Source organism: Chenopodium quinoa, unplaced genomic scaffold (assembly GCF_001683475.1).
Source record: "Chenopodium quinoa cultivar QQ74 unplaced genomic scaffold, ASM168347v1, whole genome shotgun sequence".
In the NCBI taxonomy this organism is placed as follows: domain Eukaryota; kingdom Viridiplantae; phylum Streptophyta; class Magnoliopsida; order Caryophyllales; family Amaranthaceae; genus Chenopodium; species Chenopodium quinoa.
Window position 1 is genome coordinate 2,158,791 of NW_018744460.1, and position 21,185 is coordinate 2,179,975.

The following is a 21,185-nucleotide window of genomic DNA, read 5'->3' on the forward strand; positions in this document are numbered from 1 at the left end:
ACTAAGACACTAGCTATTACAAAACCTGCTTTAATACAACATGTAAATAAATTGTTTCCAACTATTGGAATGTATAATTCATGTTACATATCTATGTTTTGAAAGAATCATGAACCAAACATCTCTAAATCTTGTTTAAAATCTGTTCTTCCTAGACTTGGAATATCCATCCTTAGATACTGATGGATTAAGGGCAGAGTTTTTGACAGGATAAGAGGCCTCCATTGCAATCCCACACAATCCTTGTTTGTCAGGGATACCGCGCTTCATCCGTATGTAACCTTTCTCCCCCCATTGTTCTCCCCAGGAATTCTTTACAATCCAGTAGTCGATACCGCCTAGGGAAGTTCCATAGCCCACAACTGCTACACCATGGTTCAATTCTGTCCCACATTGTCCACTGAATACCCCCTTTAGAAAAATACATCATTGATGAAATATATTTAGTCTCAATGTTTTAGTTTATATCACAATGTTAAGCTAGCTGTTCAGAACTTAGATATTTGCTTACCTCTGAATAGAACTGCATATCATGACTCCCTGCATCAATGGCCACGGACACAGGTTGGTTCGCGACAACTTTGAGCAAAGCGCCCTCATTATTCACAGGTACATCCTCATGCCCATCAATTGATACTTTTGGACTACTCATCTGCACCTTTATTAATATTAGGAAAAATAATTCATAGTAGTATGACTTATTAGTGGTATGTACAAAGATATTATACTTAGGGAAATTGCAGTACAAACTTATGTATCTGTATGACTGTATATAATATAACTTTGCAGTTTATGGTGGATGATTTATTAATAGTACAAGATGTATATATTCTGAAGTTAAACCTTAAAGATGTTGCATATTCCTTGTGTAGCTGTGTAAGGATAGTTTTCTTCTGTTATAAGGCCGCCTTTTTGCTCGACAAAAGCGAATCCCCAATCCATGAGGCCACCATTGCATCCTCTGTTCTGGGAGGTGTCACAGTCAATAAGTTCTTGTTCAGATAATGAAACTAGCTTTCCAGTTTTGATTTGGTTTATACCCTCAACCGATGCAGCTGTTGAAAATGCCCAGCAACCTCCTGTCAAGATTCACAGTAAAAAACAATTCAGCAAAATAAGGAAAACTACAATCAAATTAGGCATGATTAGATGACTTGAACTGTCAAAAGTCCCTTAAGTGACCCTGGACTTACCACAATGGCCTTGGAACTTAACAGGCGTAACAGCACCATTTGCTCTCCAATCAACAGACATAGGAACATTGTCAACAGCTGCATACATGAAGCTTTTGCTACCATTAGTCTTCTTGCCTCGAAGCATCCGTTGGTAGTGAATCTTCGAACCAGCAAAGTAACTACCAAACTCATCAGTTGTCATGTCAGCAAAGTTATTCAACTTCAGCTTGTAAGGCTTGTCCATCTTATTAACTTGATGGACATGCTGCACATTCTCTTTAAACACATTGAACCTCTCGTGCTTGTCATCGAGGCTCCTCGACACAGCATACTGACTGCTCCAACTCTCATATAAGTCCCATAAACTCTCCTCGGATCCTAGATCCTTTTCTTGGAAATCAAACCCGTTAGACAGGCCGACGGCCATTACTAAGGCTAGGGATATTAAGAAGCACTCCTTGTAATTCATATTTGGTATATTTTTCTTATGTTATGTAACAGAATAAAGGGGTATATATAGGAGTGTTTGAGATTGGAGAAATAATACAAAGTATTAAAACTATTGAATTTTTTTAAGTGCTTAGATAAGATTTTATTGTTAAATCTGTTATGAAATGACGACCAATATTTATCTTAGCCATACAACTTTATAGTTCAAGTTGTACATAATCGTCATTATGTTTTCTGATTTACAGTGTTGTGAAATATGGGTTATAATAAAGTGTATAAAGGGGTGGGAGATGTGCAACTGCAATTGTCCTTTTCTTTCATTCATGAAAATATCCTGAAAAATTGTTGCAAGGATTCAATGGACCAACAAATACAATCAGCATTTTGTCAATGAAAACTATTGTGTTGTCCTGATCTATTTATCCTAGTACAAATTAGGATAAGATCATGCAACTTGAATTATACAGGGTTAGCAATTTCAAGCTAGATTTTAAGTTTTTGTTAAATTGTAACGCTCAAAATGGTGAGAATGATGAATTCATGGATTAAAATGTTGGAATTAATTATAAAATGACTTAGTTAGCCAAAGGCTCCTATCACAGGAGCCTAGCTGGCAAAGCCCTAGAGGGATAGGGGTGAGATTTGTTGTTGATGAGGATCAAACCTCACATTCTCAGGAGGTGAGGCGATCTCTTGTGCCACTGCACCAAGAGATCTCCCTCATCAGAGTTATATATATACGAAGTATATATTTTTTTTATTTAAATGCTTTTAAGGTGGTCATGAGTTTTTCTTATGTTGAAATGGATGGAATTCATTTTCACTCTTTGATTGAAATTGCAAAAATGGATATATTTTTTTTTTAACCGAATAATATTTTTTTTTTTTTACCGAATAATATCTCAAAACAAGTTCAAACGGATTAGATCCTAAGTTAGTCAAAATTACAATAATCAGCTTTTATCTAATTTGGACGGAATTGTAGTGTATCTTTGATCCACTTTAATGATTAATTGTCATCGTGCAATCCAAATGATTTCAACTTTCAAATCGGTCCAATTCTAGACATATTCTCCATATCGAAGTACATAATATCTATATCTTTGCTTTAAATTTATCACACATCTACACGATCACTCATCAACTAATGCCTTTTCGCATCACATATAAGAATTATTACTTGTTCACTCAAAGGTTACTACAATTGGAAAAAAAAAAAAAAAAAAAGCACTTTTTTCTGATCTACTTCTAATTTGGTTGGCTTTTTTTCACTCAAAGTGCATATAGTCGAATAATACAATCATAATGGATTTACTTCTTCCGTTGACTATAAGCATTTAATCTCATCATTTGACCATTTAACATAGTTCCCAAAAATTAAATACAATCTTTCTCTTTCTCTTTCTCTCTAAAACCATGTCCAAATTATCAAACATGTCAATTTCTAATAATCTTCCATCATCAAAAACTACATTCATCATTACATGTTTTATTCTAATTTCTTCTATTCTTTTTATACTAAATTACCAATCAACTTCTACTAACAAATTATTGTCAACTGCATCAACGTTGACTTTCCAATTTTTCTCCTTTTCCAATCCTGTTTCTCATGATCCACCTTCAAGTAACAAAAATACTTGTGACATTTTTGATGGAAGATGGGTTTTTGATGATTCATACCCGATTTACGCACCCGGGTCGTGCTCGTATATCGAAAACGAATTCAATTGCTTCAGAAATGGTCGCCCTGATTTTGGTTATTTGAAGTATAGATGGCAACCTTATGGTTGTGACATTCCAAGGTCTAGTCTTTCTCTTCCCCCTTTTTTTTTTTTTTTTTTTTTTTTTTGAAGAAAAAAAATGGAAATAATTTCATACGTTGAATGTTGTCACATAGATTTAAGTCTCATATTTTTTTTTTTTAAAAAAAAAATTGTAAATATGACATTGTTGAATTGAACTTATCTTTGAAAGTACGTAATAATAAATTAAAGATGAAGTAATATATTGGTCAATATTTCTGACAACATAGAAAAATAGATTAATCATTAATATTTGTTATTTATTTTTTATAAATTAAATTAGCTAATTGCATTTTTGTTAATTTGATTTAATAGGTTTGATGCAACGAAGATGATGGAGATGTTGAGAGGAAAGAGATTAGTATTTGTGGGAGATTCACTAAACAGGAATATGTGTCAATCTTTGGTTTGTTTTTTGAAGATGTTTCAAGGACAAACCTTTAGAAACAAATTAAATTATAACTATATTTTTAAGGTAAGTTTATCATATCATATCATATTCCTGCACTATTTTTAATTATATAGATGAATTTCGTGATTGTATTTTCTTGTGAAAAGTCTCCATCTTTAAAATATTGTACTCCTGCCATTTCATAATATAAGTTAGGTTTCGTTAATGTCAAATCTTGATTAGTATTTTTGGGATGTTTATAGGATTATAATTGCAGCATAACACTAATTACAGCACCATTCCTAGTCCAACAACGTCATCTTCCAAAGAAAAACGAAACATTGAGGCTAGATACTCTGGATGCTATGATCTACAAATACCGTGATGCCGATTTTCTCATCTTCAACACTGGCCATTGGTGGAACCATAACAAGTCCAGAAATGGGTATGCAAATTGATCTTAAGATAAGCTTTTTCTTATTTCAATCGCGTATTAATTTCAATTTTGTGGTTACATACGTGTGCTCAGTTTAAGTTACTCCATTTGTTTTATTTTTTTATTTTTTATCAGAAAGAAGTTCACGTGTTTTGAAGTTACTGTAGATCTATAACACGATAAATGTACCTTTTGCAGGGAGAATTATTTCCAAGAGGGTGATATCGTACACAAAAAGATGGATGTGGGAGTAGCATACACCAAAGCATTAAAAACATGGGCTAATTGGGTTGACAACAATGTCAACACTAGCAAAACCAAAGTCTTTTTTAGAGGCTTTGCTCATACTCATTTCATGTAAGAAAATTTTCTTAACTTCAATTTTTTTACTTCTTGAAATTCCAAAATGGTGTATTAATCTTCTGTTTCATTAAATTGATGCAGGGGAGGTGATTGGGATACTGATGGAGTCTGTCACAACGAAACCGAACCAATAACAGACGAAAAATTGTTAAAACCGTATCCATTTTTGATGCAAACTCTTGAAAAAGTGATCTCAGAGATGAAGACACCAGTAACATATCTCAACATTACCAAATTGACTGATTATAGGAAAGATGGGCACCCGTCTATGTACAGACACCGGGGAAGAAAAAAGCCGGGAGCGATTCAGGATTGCAGCCACTGGTGCCTCCCTGGAGTTCCAGACTCTTGGAATGAACTTCTTTTTTCATCTTTGCTATTCTCTTCAGAAGGATTTAACAGAACAACTTATTAGTTTGTCCTGTTTTTTCTTGTTTTTCTTTGGCCTTTGTATTGATTGGTACAGTTTAAACACATATACGAAAATGAGAAACGTGAGGAGAGTTTCTTAATGTCACTTTTGAGTTTTTTTTTTTATTATTTTTTATTTTTTTTATTTAACATTATACTTCGTACATATATACACAACGAGAACAATTATTCTACACGACTTTAGAGCTCATGTACACTTTTTTACTTGTCACAATAATACTCAAGAATTCATGTCATGTCATTGTATTTTGCTCTAAAAATTCCCTTAAACTAACCTACTGTACAAAACATTATTTGAACAAAACAAGTAATTGATGAGATCTATTAGACTTTTTAGAAGACATCAATAAATTAAAGAAACATAGAGAAGCTGGTTCCATGAGTCAGGAACACCAGGGAGGAACTACTACCCTTACTAATCCTTTTTCACTCTTTATTTCTGAATAACCAGCAAAGAAGACTTGTGTTTTGTTCTTGTTTACATGTTTGTCAACTCATTTAGCCCAAGTTTTTAAGGCTTTTGTGTATGCTTCTGTTACATTTAACTCAGGATGCACAATTTCACCCTCCTGAAACAAAAAATCAATTATACACATTGATTAAGTATTAGAAAACCGATATTAAGCAATTTTCATCCCTATTTTTTTCCATATATAGCCCATACTAGCATTTAGCATCATCTCTACTATATAAAGGAGGGTAGCGGACTAGGGGTGGTGATGGTTGGTGTCAAGCTGTACGTGAGGTAAACCACTACCCTTACTATTCCTTCTTCACTCTTTGAGTAAGTTTATTTTAGTAAATTGAATATCGTATATTATAATCGCTTGAGATTACACTACTACCCTTACTAATCCTTTTTTACTCTTTATTTCAGTAGGGTTATTTTAGTAAATTGAATAGTATTATGATCACTTGAGATTACACTACTACCCCTACTAATCATTTTTTTTTTTAACGAGCCCTTAGTAATCTTTCTTCACCCTCATTTGAGTAAGGTTATTTTAATAAATTGAATTTATGATGATCATTTGAGATATACTACTACCCCTACTAATCCTTCTTCACTCTTTAATTGTCAACCTATAAGCAATCAAATTAGATAATTTCAATCATCTTCATAATAGTTACAATCCTAATTTATAGTAAAGATAGATTATGGGGAAAGATATAGATTAACCCATAATTTACATCAATTTGACTCAATTAACCAAAAATAAAAAAAGCATTTCTCAATTATATAAGCACGATTTTTTTACAAGCATAATTAATTTAAACAACTTCTCCCTAGTTATATAATATAGATTGAGAGATAATGTATAATTTTTTTTACGCACAAGTATAAGTATGTGGTATAAGTTAGTAACAATAGTATAGTATATGTAAATAGCAGGATAAAGGAAGGGTAAAATGGGAAACAAAAAATACTTAAGAAACTTTGAGGGGAAACTCTTTTTTATATAGGCTATAATTTCAATTACATCACAGTATCACATACACCACTTCTACGCATGATGATCCTAAAATGACCAACACACAGTATATACAGTACACCAAAACTAAAATCGGACTAATACAACTAATTAACAACATTAGCAATACGAAAGTTAGAACAAAAGTCATACATCATGCAATATGCAACATGGATCATATGATTCATATCATATGAGCTAACTCTAAGTTTGTTCAAAGCCCAACAAGCTAAGAGACATAAGGAAAATCTTGAACGTAATACTATCTCTATTTTTTTTTACTTGACCCGCTTTGACTTTTACACTATTCACCACCCCCCTTTGACTGTCTTTTGTGAATAATATGTAAGAAAAACATATTTATGTGTGATCTTTTTGAATTCGTATTATTAAGTACTATCATAATATACAATTTTTATGATTTTTACTTATCGAAAATTAAAGTTATTGATCATTAAAGTTTTGCATTGACAAGCGTGAAAAAATAAATAGGTCAAGTAAAAAAGAATAGAGGAAGTAGTCATTAACAAAAGTCTTGTATCAGTTGTATGTATGGAAGTAAAGTACAAGTACGGCTCATGCAAGTAAACACCACCACTTTAATAGTTGTGGACAATAAACATGATGAAATCTTTCCTTTGTAGTTGTGCTAAAGCCCTTAGTTATTTTTCGTAGCCGACGGAGTACGCTTACGCCTCATTTTGCTTGGCCGAGTAAGAAGAGGATATCTACTCTGCTTCTTTGTTGTTGGCTTTCGATCCACAACATAATTGGGTTCACAACCCCATTCGGGACCCCTTGAATTCAAATACGGAGTATGTAAATTGTCTATTTTTCTCCTAACTGACCAAAACAACAAGATGACCATGTTTGATTTCACTGGTTTTTCCATTTTCACTTTGGAAGAAAATACACTGAACTTCTCCTCCTCCTTTAAAAAGGGTATAGCTATTGTTTCGGGTGAAAACAATGGGACCTTGTCGAAGGTCCGATGAAGTGGAGAAGACTAGATTCGATCCAAGTAATGTTGGGCCGAAGGTTTCCTGCACAGTAAACACACGTAAACTAGCCTCGGGGGTGTTGCCGAGGAAGGCCCCTCCGATGCTAAAGTCAGTACAGTGTGTAGAAAGAGAACACTATGCAAGAGAATTAATTGCTTGAGGCTTTGCTTGAATGAATGTACAAATGTAATATTGATGGCTTTTATACCTCTGCATACATGGAGAAGTTGGGCCTTAGCCCAATTGGCTTGCCTTGAGGACTGATCTTTGACTTTAGCACAATTGGAGAGATGAACCTTGACCTTGGGCTTTTAATTGGATCATTTAATGCCTAGGCCCAATTAGACTAAATTGGACCCAAACAACTTGCCCCCCAGACCCGATTTGGAAGGATGACGGGTCGGGTTTGATTTAATCAGAAAAGGAGGGAAGTGAATGATTTAATTAATCCAAAAATTTGAATTTAAACCGTAATTAAACCGTAATTAATGAGATAACAACAGTTAAGGTGGATAATTGTGGAAGTTGGACGGATAATGGGCAGTTTAATCGCAAGGTCGTGTGTTTAACGGTTACTTAGTGGGGTATTTAAGAGAAATTGAAACGCGGACTCCCCGTATTCCCATTTCTGGAGATATAATTAGAGGCGCGTCATCTCTCCTCACTTATTCACCAACACAAACCCAGAATTCTCGAGAGAACCCAAGAACCCGCATCAAAACTTCGCAAATTCCCCGAGCATTAAGCTTAGAAACTGAGACTCGCCACTACCAATTAGTAAATCGGCAACTTTCGCTTCAGATTAAGGTAAATTCCTTTGATTTTAGTTTATTTTTCTTCGAATTTGAACTCCTTCCCTTTTTTTTCGACTTTTTTCTTCGAAATTATCAATGGCGAGAGGAGTTAGGGGTAGAGCCCGTGCTCCAAGAAGAGCAAGGCCAATTCCCGATCCCAGGAACAGGATTGGGACCTGGAATGGACAAAGAGCAGAGTCTGACCCTTCTGAAGGGATTAGGGCGACTCCAATTTCCTCGGCTCCTCCTCAGAGAACGGAGGGGCCGAGCGCTTCTGGGCGGGACGATGAAGTTCCCGCTGTCCTTTGGGATATCCTTCCCGGGTTTTCAGAGTGGGAGGATGCCGAAGTAGCTTCGGCCATGATAAAGAACCGCCCCTACTCATGGTGGGTGGAGAATGCCGAACAGTATCGGTTTGCCGAACAAATTGAGTTTGCATTACGGCATCCTTGAAGCTGATGGGTATTGGTGCCGAATGCCCGTGGCATCCGATAGAATCCATCATCCACCCCCGGGGTATGTGGGGGTGTACACAAGACAACTTCAGTATGGGTTGAGGTTCCCTTTGGACGTATTCGTCCGAGACTTGCTGATCCATTACAATATTTCCCTATGTCAGCTAACTCCTACTAGCATCCGAAGGGTGATGACATACTTATGGGTCTGCAAGTTCTTCAGGTATGTGCCGAACCTGCACTGCTTCAAAAAGCTTCATCGGCTAGTGCCAAATATTCAAAGTGGGCACGGAAGTCACGGTTCTGGGTGGTACCGGATCGAGTCTCGGCCCCAGTACCTAACCATGTGGTCGAACGACTCTTCAGACAAGGACTGGAGAGGTCAATGGATTTGGGTTAGGGCACCCACGGACCCGGGCCACCCTTGTGTCTTCAGCGCTCTCAGGTATCTTGCTGAGCCTGATCCCGACATGGGAAGTTTAGGTCCCCCCGAAGATAACGGCTCAGATCCGAACCTTAATCAACAGAACATCTTCGACAAGCTGCCGAACCGGGGGGGCAGTGGTCGGATGCAGCATATCCCGGAGACTTGGCTCCCCGATACGCATTATGTCTTCCAAGAGAACATGTTAGCAGCTGTCGGCCTCAGCCGAAAGTTTAAGGATGGTAAGCTTCTTCGGCTGGGGCCGAGGCCTTTTATTTATCTCTTTTCCTCCGTTTTCACTTCGCTCTTTTATGCTGTACCAACCTAACTGAACTGACCTTTTCCCTCTTCCTTTTCAGAGCGGGACGAGGCCAACGTCGGCATTAACTACACTCGTCTTGGCGTCAACCGAGAACGAGTTGTAACTGATCGGGCCCCCTCTATCACTGAACCGAGGCATAGGGAAGTTCATCTAGACTCTTCCCATTTCAAAATTGAGGCTGTTGCTCTGTATCAGAGGCAGAAGCCTTGGTGGAAGAAGAGAGATCCCTGGTTTCAGCTGCTGGACGAACAAGCTGAAGCTGCCCGTACGGCCGAAGAGGTTGCATGGGGTATTGAAGCTTGTGAAGGAGGAGAAGGGTCCTCCAGGGCTGCTGAAGAAGAAGCTGCAGCTAGGGCAGCTGAAGAAGACGAGGCTTTGCTGAAGACCTCGGTGAGCTTTCGGACTTAATTTTATCTGTTTCTGTTTTTTTTTTTTTTTACTCACATTCTTCCTCCCCCCTGTCTTTTACAGTCCGAAGAGAGTAATAGACATAGAGAAGGGAAAGCCCCTGTTCGTCCCGAAGACCAGATACAAGAAGAGTCTTCAGACTCAGACATGGACGAGCAGCCGCTTCAGAAAAGGCGACGAAGAATGACCATCATCGGCCCGCATGACTTTCAGCGGAGGCCGATGACCATCGGCGTCGAAATAAGGGAACCCGAGGAAGGCAATGGATCGCCGAGGGTTCCCCGGCCACCACCTCAATCACCTCCAAAGACCCCTCCGCCACCTCCCGAGATGGAGGTGGATCAGAAAACTCCCGAACCTAAGGGAGGGGTCCAAGAGGAAGTTCAAGTGAGTGCTGCTGAGCACAGAAATGAGGATGCTGTGATGCCCAGTGCTGAGGGTTTCACAGCAGACATTGCAAGAGAGGTTGAGGCTTTCGTCCTCACACCTGAAGAAGAAGAAGTCATAATAATTGACTCTTCTGAGAAGGGGGATGCCGAGCCATCCAAGATTAAAGAAGCTCCATCGTCATCCTTCCCTTCCTTCCAGACGCTGCAGTCTGGGGAAATGGGTTTCTCGGCCCCTCGAATTCCAATCCCAGATCACATCTGGGACCTCATATGGGGTCAGAACCGAGAAGGTGCTGCAGCCTACTTCGGCGATTTTGCTGGCATGTCCGAAGTAGATAGGGCAAGAATCTGGTCGCTGAAGGCCACTGCTGGGATGGGCGAATCCAGCAGATCAGTTCCGGACCCAGCCAGGTCGAACCAACTGCTGATGATGCAGGTGATTCTCCTTGCCTTTATCTCTTTTTCAATTCAGCTCTTCAATTCAGTTTCAGTTATTATTATTATTTATTTATTTTTCTGTTGACTTGTGCTCCTGTTTCAGTTCGTGCACAATCAGACTCTCACTGTAGAGCTGATAGATACCCTACACGATAGGGTAGACGCTGCCGAGCATGACAAAAAGGTAGCCGAAGAGGAGTTAAAGCTTGCTAAGCTGAAGCAAGCAGCAGCTGAAGAGAAGCAGCAGAAGGGTGAAGAATATGAGAAAAAAGCTGTTGAAGCCTTCAAAACCTTCTGCGATGCTATGGAGAAGGAAGTTTTTCCCCCACTGATGGAAGGGGAAAAATTCCTCCAAGAGCACATGGGAGTGGACATCTCCAAATTCAAGGCTACCATTGAGAGCCGAATCCAGGAAGGAGCTGCTGCACAAGCTGAAGTGCAGCAACGACTAGAAGCTCTTGAAGCCAGCAGAATGGCTGCTGAAGAGATGCTCCAAGCCAGGGATGTCCAACTCTCAGAGGCTGCTGCTGCTGCTGAAGCTCAGAGAGCTAAGCTCCAAGAAGCTGAGGATCAGCTGATGGCCAAAAAGGAAGAAGTGGCCCAGGCCTAGACAGAGGCTTCCCAAGTTCAGTAGGAGCTGAATGAGCTGAAAGGTTCCTCCTCCAAGCTCGCCGATGAGCTGAAGAAATCCAAGGAAGACTTGGAGGAGACAAAGAAGAAGTTGGCTGATGCTGAGGCTCTACTCAAAGTCCGTGTCTATACCCAGGAAGAATATAAAATGGGTTTCAGAAACGGGTTCAGAGTGTGCCGAAGAGTCTGCCTTCATGCTGAGCCGAAGTTGGACTGGTCCAAATGTGCTGAATGGGTCCAGGATCCCGAAGACCCTCATATGAAGTATGCAACTCCAGTCGAAGCTGAAATCCTTAAGGCTGAGGAAGCCGAAGAAGAAGCTGAGAGAATGGAGTTGGAGGCTGAACAGAGAGAAAGGGAGGCTCGGCAGAGTGCAAAGCCTGCTTCTTCTGCTGCTGGGGCTGAGACCACCATGGGGCCCAACAATGCTGACCAGTCTGATCCTCGGGCTGAAGCATAGGAACTCGGGCAGTCGTCTTCAGAATCTTGCGGTTCATCATGCGCTCAACTTTAGACTTGCCGCTTTCTGAATTTTTGCCTTGTTTGTTTTTTTGCTTCAGTTTGCCTTGTCGTACAAAACAGTTTATTTTTTTGCTTCTGTACGTATTTCGGCAGCTGTTATTTTCCGCTTGTGGGCGGCTGCCGATATAGTTTCTTAACTTATTTGAACTTGTAGCTCAATTTCTGAGCATAAATTATTAATTTGATGTTCTTTTCTTCAGCTGCTTTGTTTTTGGGTGCTTAACTGTTTCTTCAATTCTGCTGAACATAAACTTGCACTGGTAGTGCTTCTTGCCCTCCCTAGAAATTGAAGTATGGCTTCAGCTGAATAAACAATTTCTTTATTTCTTAAAAATGGGTATTCGAAACACAGGGCCAACTGAAGGCAATGCTTCGTATAATGGCTTTCTGGGATACAAGGCTCAGTTAAGGCAATATCCCAGAATTGTCCATGGACTCATGCCTTTGGAGAACAGATCTTACTGAAGCTTGACTTCAGCTGAAAGACTAGAGTTCTTTAAAAAGACGAGTTTGCCAGCAATCAGAAACCCAGTTACCCGAAGGCGAAGGTTTCAGACGAGGCTGAATAAACAATTTCCAACAGTTGCTGTTATCCTTGATTTTCTGTCTATCATTGAAAAATGGATATCCGAAACACAGGGCCAACTGAAGGCAATGTTTCGGATAATGGCTTTCTGGGTCCATGGACTCATGTCTTTGGAGAACAAGTCTTACTGAAGCTTGACTTCAGCTGAAAGACTAGGGTTCTTTAAAAAGACGAGTTTTGTCAGCAATCTGAAACCCAGTTACCCGAAGGCGAAGGTTTCAGACGAGGCTGAATAAAAAACCCTTAAAGAGTAGATAGAACTGAGAAAACTTTGAAAGGATAAAAAGTTGTGAATATTTGTATAAATGGCGGCTCCAAGGCCTTTCATTAATTCAAAATGTACTTACAAAGATTGTTCTGCCCCGAAGGGTTTACACATGATATTTTTTCAGTACATCAGCGTTCCAGTGATTTTTCAACTCAGTTCCATCCAACTGCCGAAGTCGGTATGTCCCTGGCTGAAGCTCATCACAGATTTCATAAGGCCCTTCCCATGCAGTTGAGAGTTTCCCATGGATTTGGCCTTTCTGAACTGCAGCAGCATTCCGAAGGACAAGGTCTCCAATTTTAAGAGGCCTTGCATGGACCCTTCGGTTATCAAATTTGCTGATTCTCTGCTTATAAGCGGCCATTCTGTCTCGGGCTGAGTCTCTTACTTCGTCGAGGAAATCGAGAGATTCCCTCATCAGTCGCTCATTCTCAGCCGAGAAGTGGTGCACTCGTAGGCTCTCAGAGCCAATTTCCACTTGAAGAACGGCTTCGGCACCATACATCAGTTCAAAAGGTGAATAGCCCGTTGCCTCTTTTTCAGTTGTCCGAAGGGACCAAAGGGTTCCAGGGAGCTCCTCCAGCCACTTGGACTTTTGATCTTCCACCCTCTTCTTGAGGGCATTTAGGATCTGTTTATTTGCAGCTTCGGCTTGTCCGTTACTTTGCGGGTGGCATACTGCTGAATATGCCAGTTTGATGCCGAACTGATCTGTATACCGCTTCAGTGGTAAGTTATCAAATTGCCTCCCATGATCGAAGACAAATACTCTCGGGATGCCAAAACGAGTGATGATATTCTGCCAGATAAATTTTCTGACAGTTTGCTCTGTAATGTTTGAGGCTGCTTCGGCCTCGATCCATTTACTGAAGTAGTCAACACCAACTATCAGCCATTTTTTCTGGCACACAGCCTCTGGAAATGGTCCTAGTATATCCAGTCCCCATTGGGCAAACAGGAGTGGATTAAGGATCGGCTGAAGATCCCTTGTTGGCTGGTGGATAACTGGAGCGTATTTTTGACATTTTTCGCATTTCCGGACCAGCTCCTTAGCCTCTGCGATCATGGTGGGCCAGTAATATCCTGCCCGCAATGCCTTGTGGGCTAAGGTCCTTCCCCCAATGTGGTTCCCACAGATGCCGAGGTGAATCTCCCGTAGGATATAATCTGCATCTGTTGGTCCCACGCATTTCAGCAATGGGGCTGAGAAGGACTTTTTCAGAAGTTCCCCCCTGAAGACAATGAACCTTGAGCTGGTTCTCTTCATCTTGGAGGCCAAAGCTTTATCTTCGGGAGTTTCTCCCCGAAGCTTGAAAGCTAGGATGGGGTCCATCCAACTAGGCTCTGGGTCAGCGCAGCACACTTCAGGTGCTTCGTCGACACTTCTCTCTCGACGCACTTCTACATATACAAATCTGTTCAGCTCGGTAAGAGTTGAACTGGTAAGTTTGGAGAGTGCATCGGCTTGAGTATTCTGACCCCTTGGGATCAGCTGAACCTCAAAAGTTTTCAGCTCTGCAATGACTGACTTGGTCTTGGCAAGATAAGCTATCATGGAGGGCTCTTTGGCCTCGTAGCTGTCGCTAATCTGATATGCAACTAGTTGAGAGTCTGTTTTCAGGCAGACATGAACGGCTTCCAGGGAGATGCACAATTCTAGGCCGGCGATTGCTGCCTCATATTCGGCTTCGTTGTTCGAGGCCTTAAAAAAAAATTTTAGTGCATACTCGAAGGATTTGCCTTCGGGAGAGGTTATCACTACTCCTGCCCCCGAACCGTTTTCGGTGGAAGATCCATCCGTAAACACGGTCCAGACTTTCTTTTCATTGTCTAGCGCTTCTTGGTATGAGCATTCGGCCAAGAAATCCGCTAGAGCTTGAGCCTTAATGGCAGCCCTCGGACGGTAGCTGATGCTGAATTCGGTGAGCTCAAAAGCCCACTTGGCTAGCCTACCAGATTTTCCAACCTTGCCGAGAACTTTTTCAAACGGCTGATCAGTTAAGACCACTATCTGATGGCAATCAAAATAGGGCCTCAGCTTCCGAGCAGCTACTACTACCGCGAAAGCGACTTTCTCGAGTAGAGGGTAGCGAGTCTCGGCATCCGTCAGTGTATGACTAACAAAGTAGATCGGTTGCTGACTTTTACTTTCTTCCTTCAGCAGTACTGCACTGATGGTGGCTGGGCTAACGACCACATACAGGTACAAAGTTTCTCCTTCTGCTGGGCTAGCCAACGTTGGGAGTTGAGCCAGATGCTCCCGAAGCTGTTTAAAGGCGTCATTTTGCTCTTCCTCCCAAACGAGCTCTTTTGTTTTCGGGAGTTTCAGGGCTTTGAAGAAAGGTAACCCCTTATCCGAAGCTCTGGAAATGAACCTCGAGAGGGCTGCCATTCTTCCGGTGAGCCGCTGAACATCCCGCTTTGTTTTCGGCTCAGGAAGGTCGAGCGCTGCTTTAACTTTGGAGGGATTGGCATCAATCCCCCTCTTGCTGACTATGAACCCAAGGAATTTCCCTGACTTCACGCCGAAGACACACTTCTTCGGATTCAGCTTCATTTGATGCTTTCTTAAGGTGGCGAAAGTTTCAGCCAGGTCCTTAACATGGTCCTCAGATTTTTTGCTTTTGACGATCGAATCGTCGACATAGACTTCCATGTTTCGGCCCTTTTGATCGGCAAAAACTTGATCCACCAGCCTTTGATAGGTTGCCCCCGCATTTTTCAATCCGAAGGGCATCATTTTGTAATTGTACACCCAGCGTTCGTGACGAATGCCGTCTTTGCTCGATCGTCGGGGTGCATGAAGATCTGATGATATCCCGAGAATGCGTCCATGAAACTAAGCAAGGCATGGCCACTTGTCGAATCGACTAGCTGATCGATCCTCGGCAAGGGATAGAAATCCTTCGGACAAGCCTTATTTAGGTCCGTGAAGTCAACGCACATCCTCCAGGTACCATTGGCCTTCTGAACCATCACCACATTTGCCAGCCATTCTGGATATTGGCAAGGCTCGATGAAGCCTGCCTCCAGCAATTTTTTGACCTCGGCTGCGATGTCTCGGTTCTTATTAGCGGAGTAATTCCGCTTCTTTTGCTTAATTGGTCGACACGTTGGGTCAACATTAAGCTTATGGGAGATGAGGTCTGGACTTATCCCGGGCATATCAGCTGCCGAGAAAGCAAACACATCTCTGTTGTCCCGAAGGAGCTGAATAAGTTCACAACGGGTGTTCGGATCAAGGTCCATCCCGATTGTTACACATTTCTCAACGTCTCCTTCGGCCAACTAAACTGTTTCAGTCTGTTGGTCCATGTCCATTGCTGATGGACTGGACTCTTCAGAATCTGGCCTGCTGCCTATGTCAGCAGGTGTCCCAGTCTTTTTGTTCTTCGGCTGGCTCTCTGAGTCTTGCTGTTCAGCTGAAGAGCTAGCCTTTTCCCTTTCGGGCCCTTTACCTCTGGGTACAGATCCTTGGGCCGAAGCACTTAGGCCTTTCGGCTTTTTTGTGCTTGGCTCTCTTTCTTTTTCTTTGTCCTCCTCATCCTTGTCGTCATCTGGGCGACTACTGGATGGCTTAAGGTAGTTACACTTTCGGGCGTCCTTTTGATTGCCCTGTATCCTTTCGGGGAAGCCAGCGTCTGAGACGTAAATCATCAGCTGATGATAAGTTGAGACGACCCCTTGGATCTCATGAATTATGGGTCTCCCCAAAAACACGTTGTACACTGAAGGAGCGTCAATGACCAAAAATTCAATCATGACGTTCCTGGCTGCCTCATCGCAGCCGATGGTGATAGGAAGTGTCACCTTCCCATCTGGATAAGTTGAAGCCCCATTGAACCCGGATACCGGGTAGGGTACCGGCGTAAGGTGCTTGGGCTTCAGCTTGATTTGATTGTAGGCCTTTCGGAACAGAATGTTTGCTCCGCTGCCATCGTCAACAAGGACCTTACTGACGTCGTGGTTGGTCACCTTGGCGATGATCACCAACGGATCCTCGTGAGGGAACGTTATCCCCCGGCAGTCGGCGGTTGTGAACGTCATGTTCGGCACCGGCGATTGGGGAGACTGAATGTCAGCGTTGTTCACCTGGTGAGTCAAAGCCCTAAGGTGTCGCTTGTGCTCCCTCTGAGAGCATATTCCTCCCGAGATAAAATTGATCGGAGAGAATTTCCCCTCCGGCTTTTTACTGTTCTTCCGGGGGAAGTCGAGGTCTTGCCGAGAGTCCTTTGCTGACTTCTCGGACTCTTTTTTCTCGCGGTGATCCGCGATGTATTTTTTCAAGTATCCCTTCCGGACCATGTCCTCTATCTGGTCCTTCAGTTGGATACACTCCTCAGTGTTGTGTCCCGGAGATTCGTGGAACTCGCACCACTGATTTTTATTTTTTCGCTGATACCACTCTGGGAGTGGTCTCGGCTTTCGGTAACTCCGCTCCTCCTTCGTCACGCTGTAAATTTTGGCGCGTGGAAGAGATAGCGGAGTGTAGGACTCGTATCTGTCTGTGTATGAGGCAGATTTTTCCTTCTTTGGGTCGCTGGCCGAAGATTGCTCCGAGGCCTTTGACTTTCCCTTTGCCTTATGGCCTTGGCCTTCAGACAAGGGTATTTGTCTTTGTTTCCCTCCCCCGAATTGAGGTTGGGTTTTCGCTTTGTTCCATTCTTCGGCTCGGATGAACTTATCCGAGGCATTCAGAGCTTCCTCCAAGGTCTGCGGGGTATGCATGACCATGAAGTCTAGGAACTTCCCGGGCTGAAGGCCATTCTGCATTGCAAAAACGGCTAGCCCCTGGTCCAGCTGAGAGACGCTGGATGACTCGTTACTGAAACGGGTCAGATAGTCTCGGAGGCTTTCGGTTTCCCCCTGTTGCAGACTCATGAGTTCTGCGGTAGTCTTCTCTCGGCGGTTTGCCGTGGAAAACTTGCTCCTAAATTTGGAGGACAGATCATCCCACCCTGTTATGGAGCCTTGCTTTACTCCCTTGGAGATCCACGCTTGCGCGACCCCCTTGAGAGTGGTTGGGAAATATTTACACCAAGTCGCTTCGGATCTGGGGCAAAGATGCATATGAGTCTCATACGAGGCCACGTGGTCCTTCGGATCCGAGGTCCCGTCATATGTGATGTGCGACGGTATTTTAACCGTGGGCACGTGCTCTTCCAGTATCCATTGCTCGAATGGCGAACTGGCGGGTAGCATAACGACCTTGCCCTTGTTCCTGGCCGAAGGGACCGCGCTCCGCCCTCTTAGAGAGGTAGGAGTGGTTTTCGTCCCTGGCTGGGAAGTCTGGGCCTCGGCCGCAGGGAACGAGAGGCGACTGTGCACGCTCGGTTCCTTGCCGCCGAGTCGGTCGAGGACGCTTCGGCGAACAGTCTCAGGTCGTTCTCGGTGAGTAGATTCTGGCCGAGAAGCTGAGCTGCTGCTCTTATGCGTTTCTGGTCGGGAGGATGAGGATCCTTTGAAAAATTGAGGGTTCTTTTTCCTCTCTTTTTCAGTTTTCCAGGTATCCTCTTCCCACTCTCCCAGTTCCCGGGAGGAAGGAAGCTTCCCACCATCACGGTCTAGCTTCCTCCGTTGATGCCGGGTATGCGGAGGAGTTCGATCACGAGGTGGTGGCATATTTTGTGCCCTCATTGCCTCCATGAGCACTGCCAGCGCTCTTGCCACCTCCTCCGAGCTGGGCCCCGCCAAAGGGGTCCTTGACCGAGTATGGGAATGAGAGCGCACAGTCGATGGTTGGCTTTGGGGCACTGAATGTGTCCTATGATCGGACTCACCCCTGCTAGACCGAGAGTGACTCGGCCTATGATGAGAGTTATGAATTACGGGAGAAAGGGAATCCTCCCTGTATGATCCTCCCCCCGAGCTGGCACCCTTGGGAGAGTTCCGGTCCGGCGAGGGTGATGGTGTAGGGGTTTTAGGCTTTTCGTCTGCTCCTTGACGGAAACCTTTGCTCTTGCGGTTCTTAGCCATTGCTACTAAGATTATTGCAAGATGATCTTGGTTAGAAATTTGGCTTAAAGATTTTTGAAAGTCTTCCCAACAGACGGCGCCAAATTGTTTCGGGTGAAAACAATGGGACCTTGTCGAAGGTCCGATGAAGTGGAGAAGACTAGATTCGATCCAAGTAATGTTGGGTCGAAGGTTTCCTGCACAGTAAACACACGTAAACTAGCCTCGGGGGTGTTGCCGAGGAAGGCCCCTCCGATGCTAAAGTCAGTACAGTGTGTAGAAAGAGAACACTATGCAAGAAAATTAATTGCTTGAGGCTTTGCTTGAATGAATGTACAAATGTAATATTGATGGCTTTTATACCTCTGCATACATGGAGAAGTTGGGCCTTAGCCCAATTGGCTTGCCTTGAGGACTGATCTTTGACTTTAGCACAATTGGAGAGATGAACCTTGACCTTGGGCTTTTAATTGGATCATTTAATGCCTAGGCCCAATTGGACTAAATTGGACCCAAACAGCTATGACGGTCAAATTGATTAGCTACCATGAATTCACCCAAAACTCCCCCAAATCTCACATTTGCTCTTTTGATCACGTCATCGTCTTGGATTAATTCCTATACACAAATGGAGGTTGTGGTGCATTGTAGCTTTGATGACCAAGTTGCTTCTCACTCTATAGCATTTCTCAGATTCAAATTCATTAGAATGGAGATCAGAGTGGAGATTCGTAGTTGTTTGTTGTTCCACACTTTGCCTTGATTGATGAATTTTTACTAGTGAATGTAGGAAAGCAGAATCAAAGGGCGCACATGCACCCAATTTGATTAGTATGAGAATTATATGCAAATTTTGAGTAATCTATCAATACACCTAATTATATATGTGTTAAATATGTGCAATATGATATTTATGTAGTACATGTAATTTGTTAATATATAAATAATATTAAAATTATTTATTAAATAATTTTTATTTTAACTACAATAGCGATTCACTAGACAAATATAATAGCCATTGCTAATATATATATATTTATATATATATATATATATATATATATATATATATATTTATATATATATATATATATATATATATATATATATATATATAGGTTTATCTGACCAATAAACATTACAATTGCGAAAACCATGATTAAACAATAAAACCACCCTAACAAATTTCAAAATACAATCTCACGAGTCACAACCTCGCACCCATATTAAGCATACTTACACCCCCAAATTAATTACAAATTGAATATCACTGCTAAATTATACTCAATCCCTATAAAAATCTTCCTTAACCTAGAACGAGTTAACAAAAAGAAAAGAAAAATAATAATAATAAAAAATACTCATAGTTCAAATTTGAGCGATAATTTTGCTCTTATAGTGAATTTGAGCAACCAATTCATTCATATAAAGCACCATGATTGAATAATTATCCAAAAAAAAACATATAAAATTAAAATTATGAATACACACCACACTTGAATAATTACTCTTTAAAAAAAATTATGATCGAATTCGTCAATGAATGAAAGCAAGCAATGGAATTAACAAAATCAAACTTCAATACCTAATACATATATACATAAAATTCAAACAAATTTGAGTATGAAATCAAATTATTGTAAATTAAAGAAAGAAATTACGTAGTTTTTGTCTAAGATTTCGATGAAATTTTTGGGCGCAGATCATAAGGAAGATGCCCTCCCCTCGATCGCGTCTCTATCTTTCGTTTTCTCTTCAACAAAACCTTTCTATCTCTCGCATCTTTTTCCTTTTCTTTTTTCTTTTGCTTTTTTCGTTTTGTTTTAAGAATTACTCCGTATTACAGTACTCCATTAATTAAGAGGTCTTGACACGGTTTAAGAACTCGTGTGACAGAAGTTGGACGATATTTTGTAAATTTTTGAAAAATTTGACTTTTGTTACATCAAAACACCTTATTTTGATTTTTTGGTACTTATTTAAAATTTATTTGGAAAATTCTCTTTCTTAAGATCCAATTTTCTCCTTTTCTCTTTGGTATAATGGAAAAAAAATCATTATCTTTAATAACATTGTGTTATTATTGACTACCAAATATAATAACTATTCTAAAAAAAAAAATCCTTAACCATAGTTGGTTTTTTAATTTTAAAAAAAAATTAAATTATTAATTAAAAAGAACCCAAAACCCATCCCCTACCCCCAGCCAAGCCACCACTGGCCCACCCCCTCCCTCTCCCAGCACCGAGCCTCCCCCACGCCAACATACAGGGGGCGCCAAGCCACCCTTTCACCCGCTGGCGACCTTAAACCCCAATTGCCCTCTTCCTTCTCTCTCTTCCTCTTTCTCTTTCCACCACCACCATTACCCTTCGACCTTCACCAATCTCCTCCTTCTTTCTACCATTGTGGTCAGTTTAGATCTTAAAGGTCCAAACCAAGCTTGGAATTGGACCAAAAAAAACGTAAGTG

The 21,185-nt window shown here is 41.6% G+C and overlaps 2 protein-coding genes across 2 annotated transcripts; one reads left to right on the top strand and one right to left on the bottom strand.

Moving 5' to 3' along the window:
* Positions 1–80: 80 nt before the first annotated feature.
* LOC110697218 (vignain-like) lies at positions 81–1,993 on the bottom strand. The gene is made up of 4 exons (XM_021874571.1): positions 1,194–1,993; positions 844–1,079; positions 512–652; positions 81–411 (listed from the first exon to the last, which is right to left on the bottom strand). The coding sequence occupies exons 1-4, from the start codon at positions 1,642–1,644 to the stop codon at positions 136–138; spliced, it is 1,104 nt and encodes a 367-aa protein (XP_021730263.1). The 5' UTR covers positions 1,645–1,993; the 3' UTR covers positions 81–135.
* A 278-nt stretch (positions 1,994–2,271) lies between these two features.
* LOC110697220 (protein trichome birefringence-like 4) lies at positions 2,272–5,142 on the top strand. Its single transcript, XM_021874574.1, has 5 exons — positions 2,272–3,427; positions 3,743–3,902; positions 4,082–4,263; positions 4,453–4,611; positions 4,699–5,142. Exons 1-5 carry the CDS (start codon positions 3,042–3,044, stop codon positions 5,030–5,032), a joined length of 1,221 nt encoding a protein of 406 aa, XP_021730266.1. The 5' UTR covers positions 2,272–3,041; the 3' UTR covers positions 5,033–5,142.
* Positions 5,143–21,185: the final 16,043 nt, after the last annotated feature.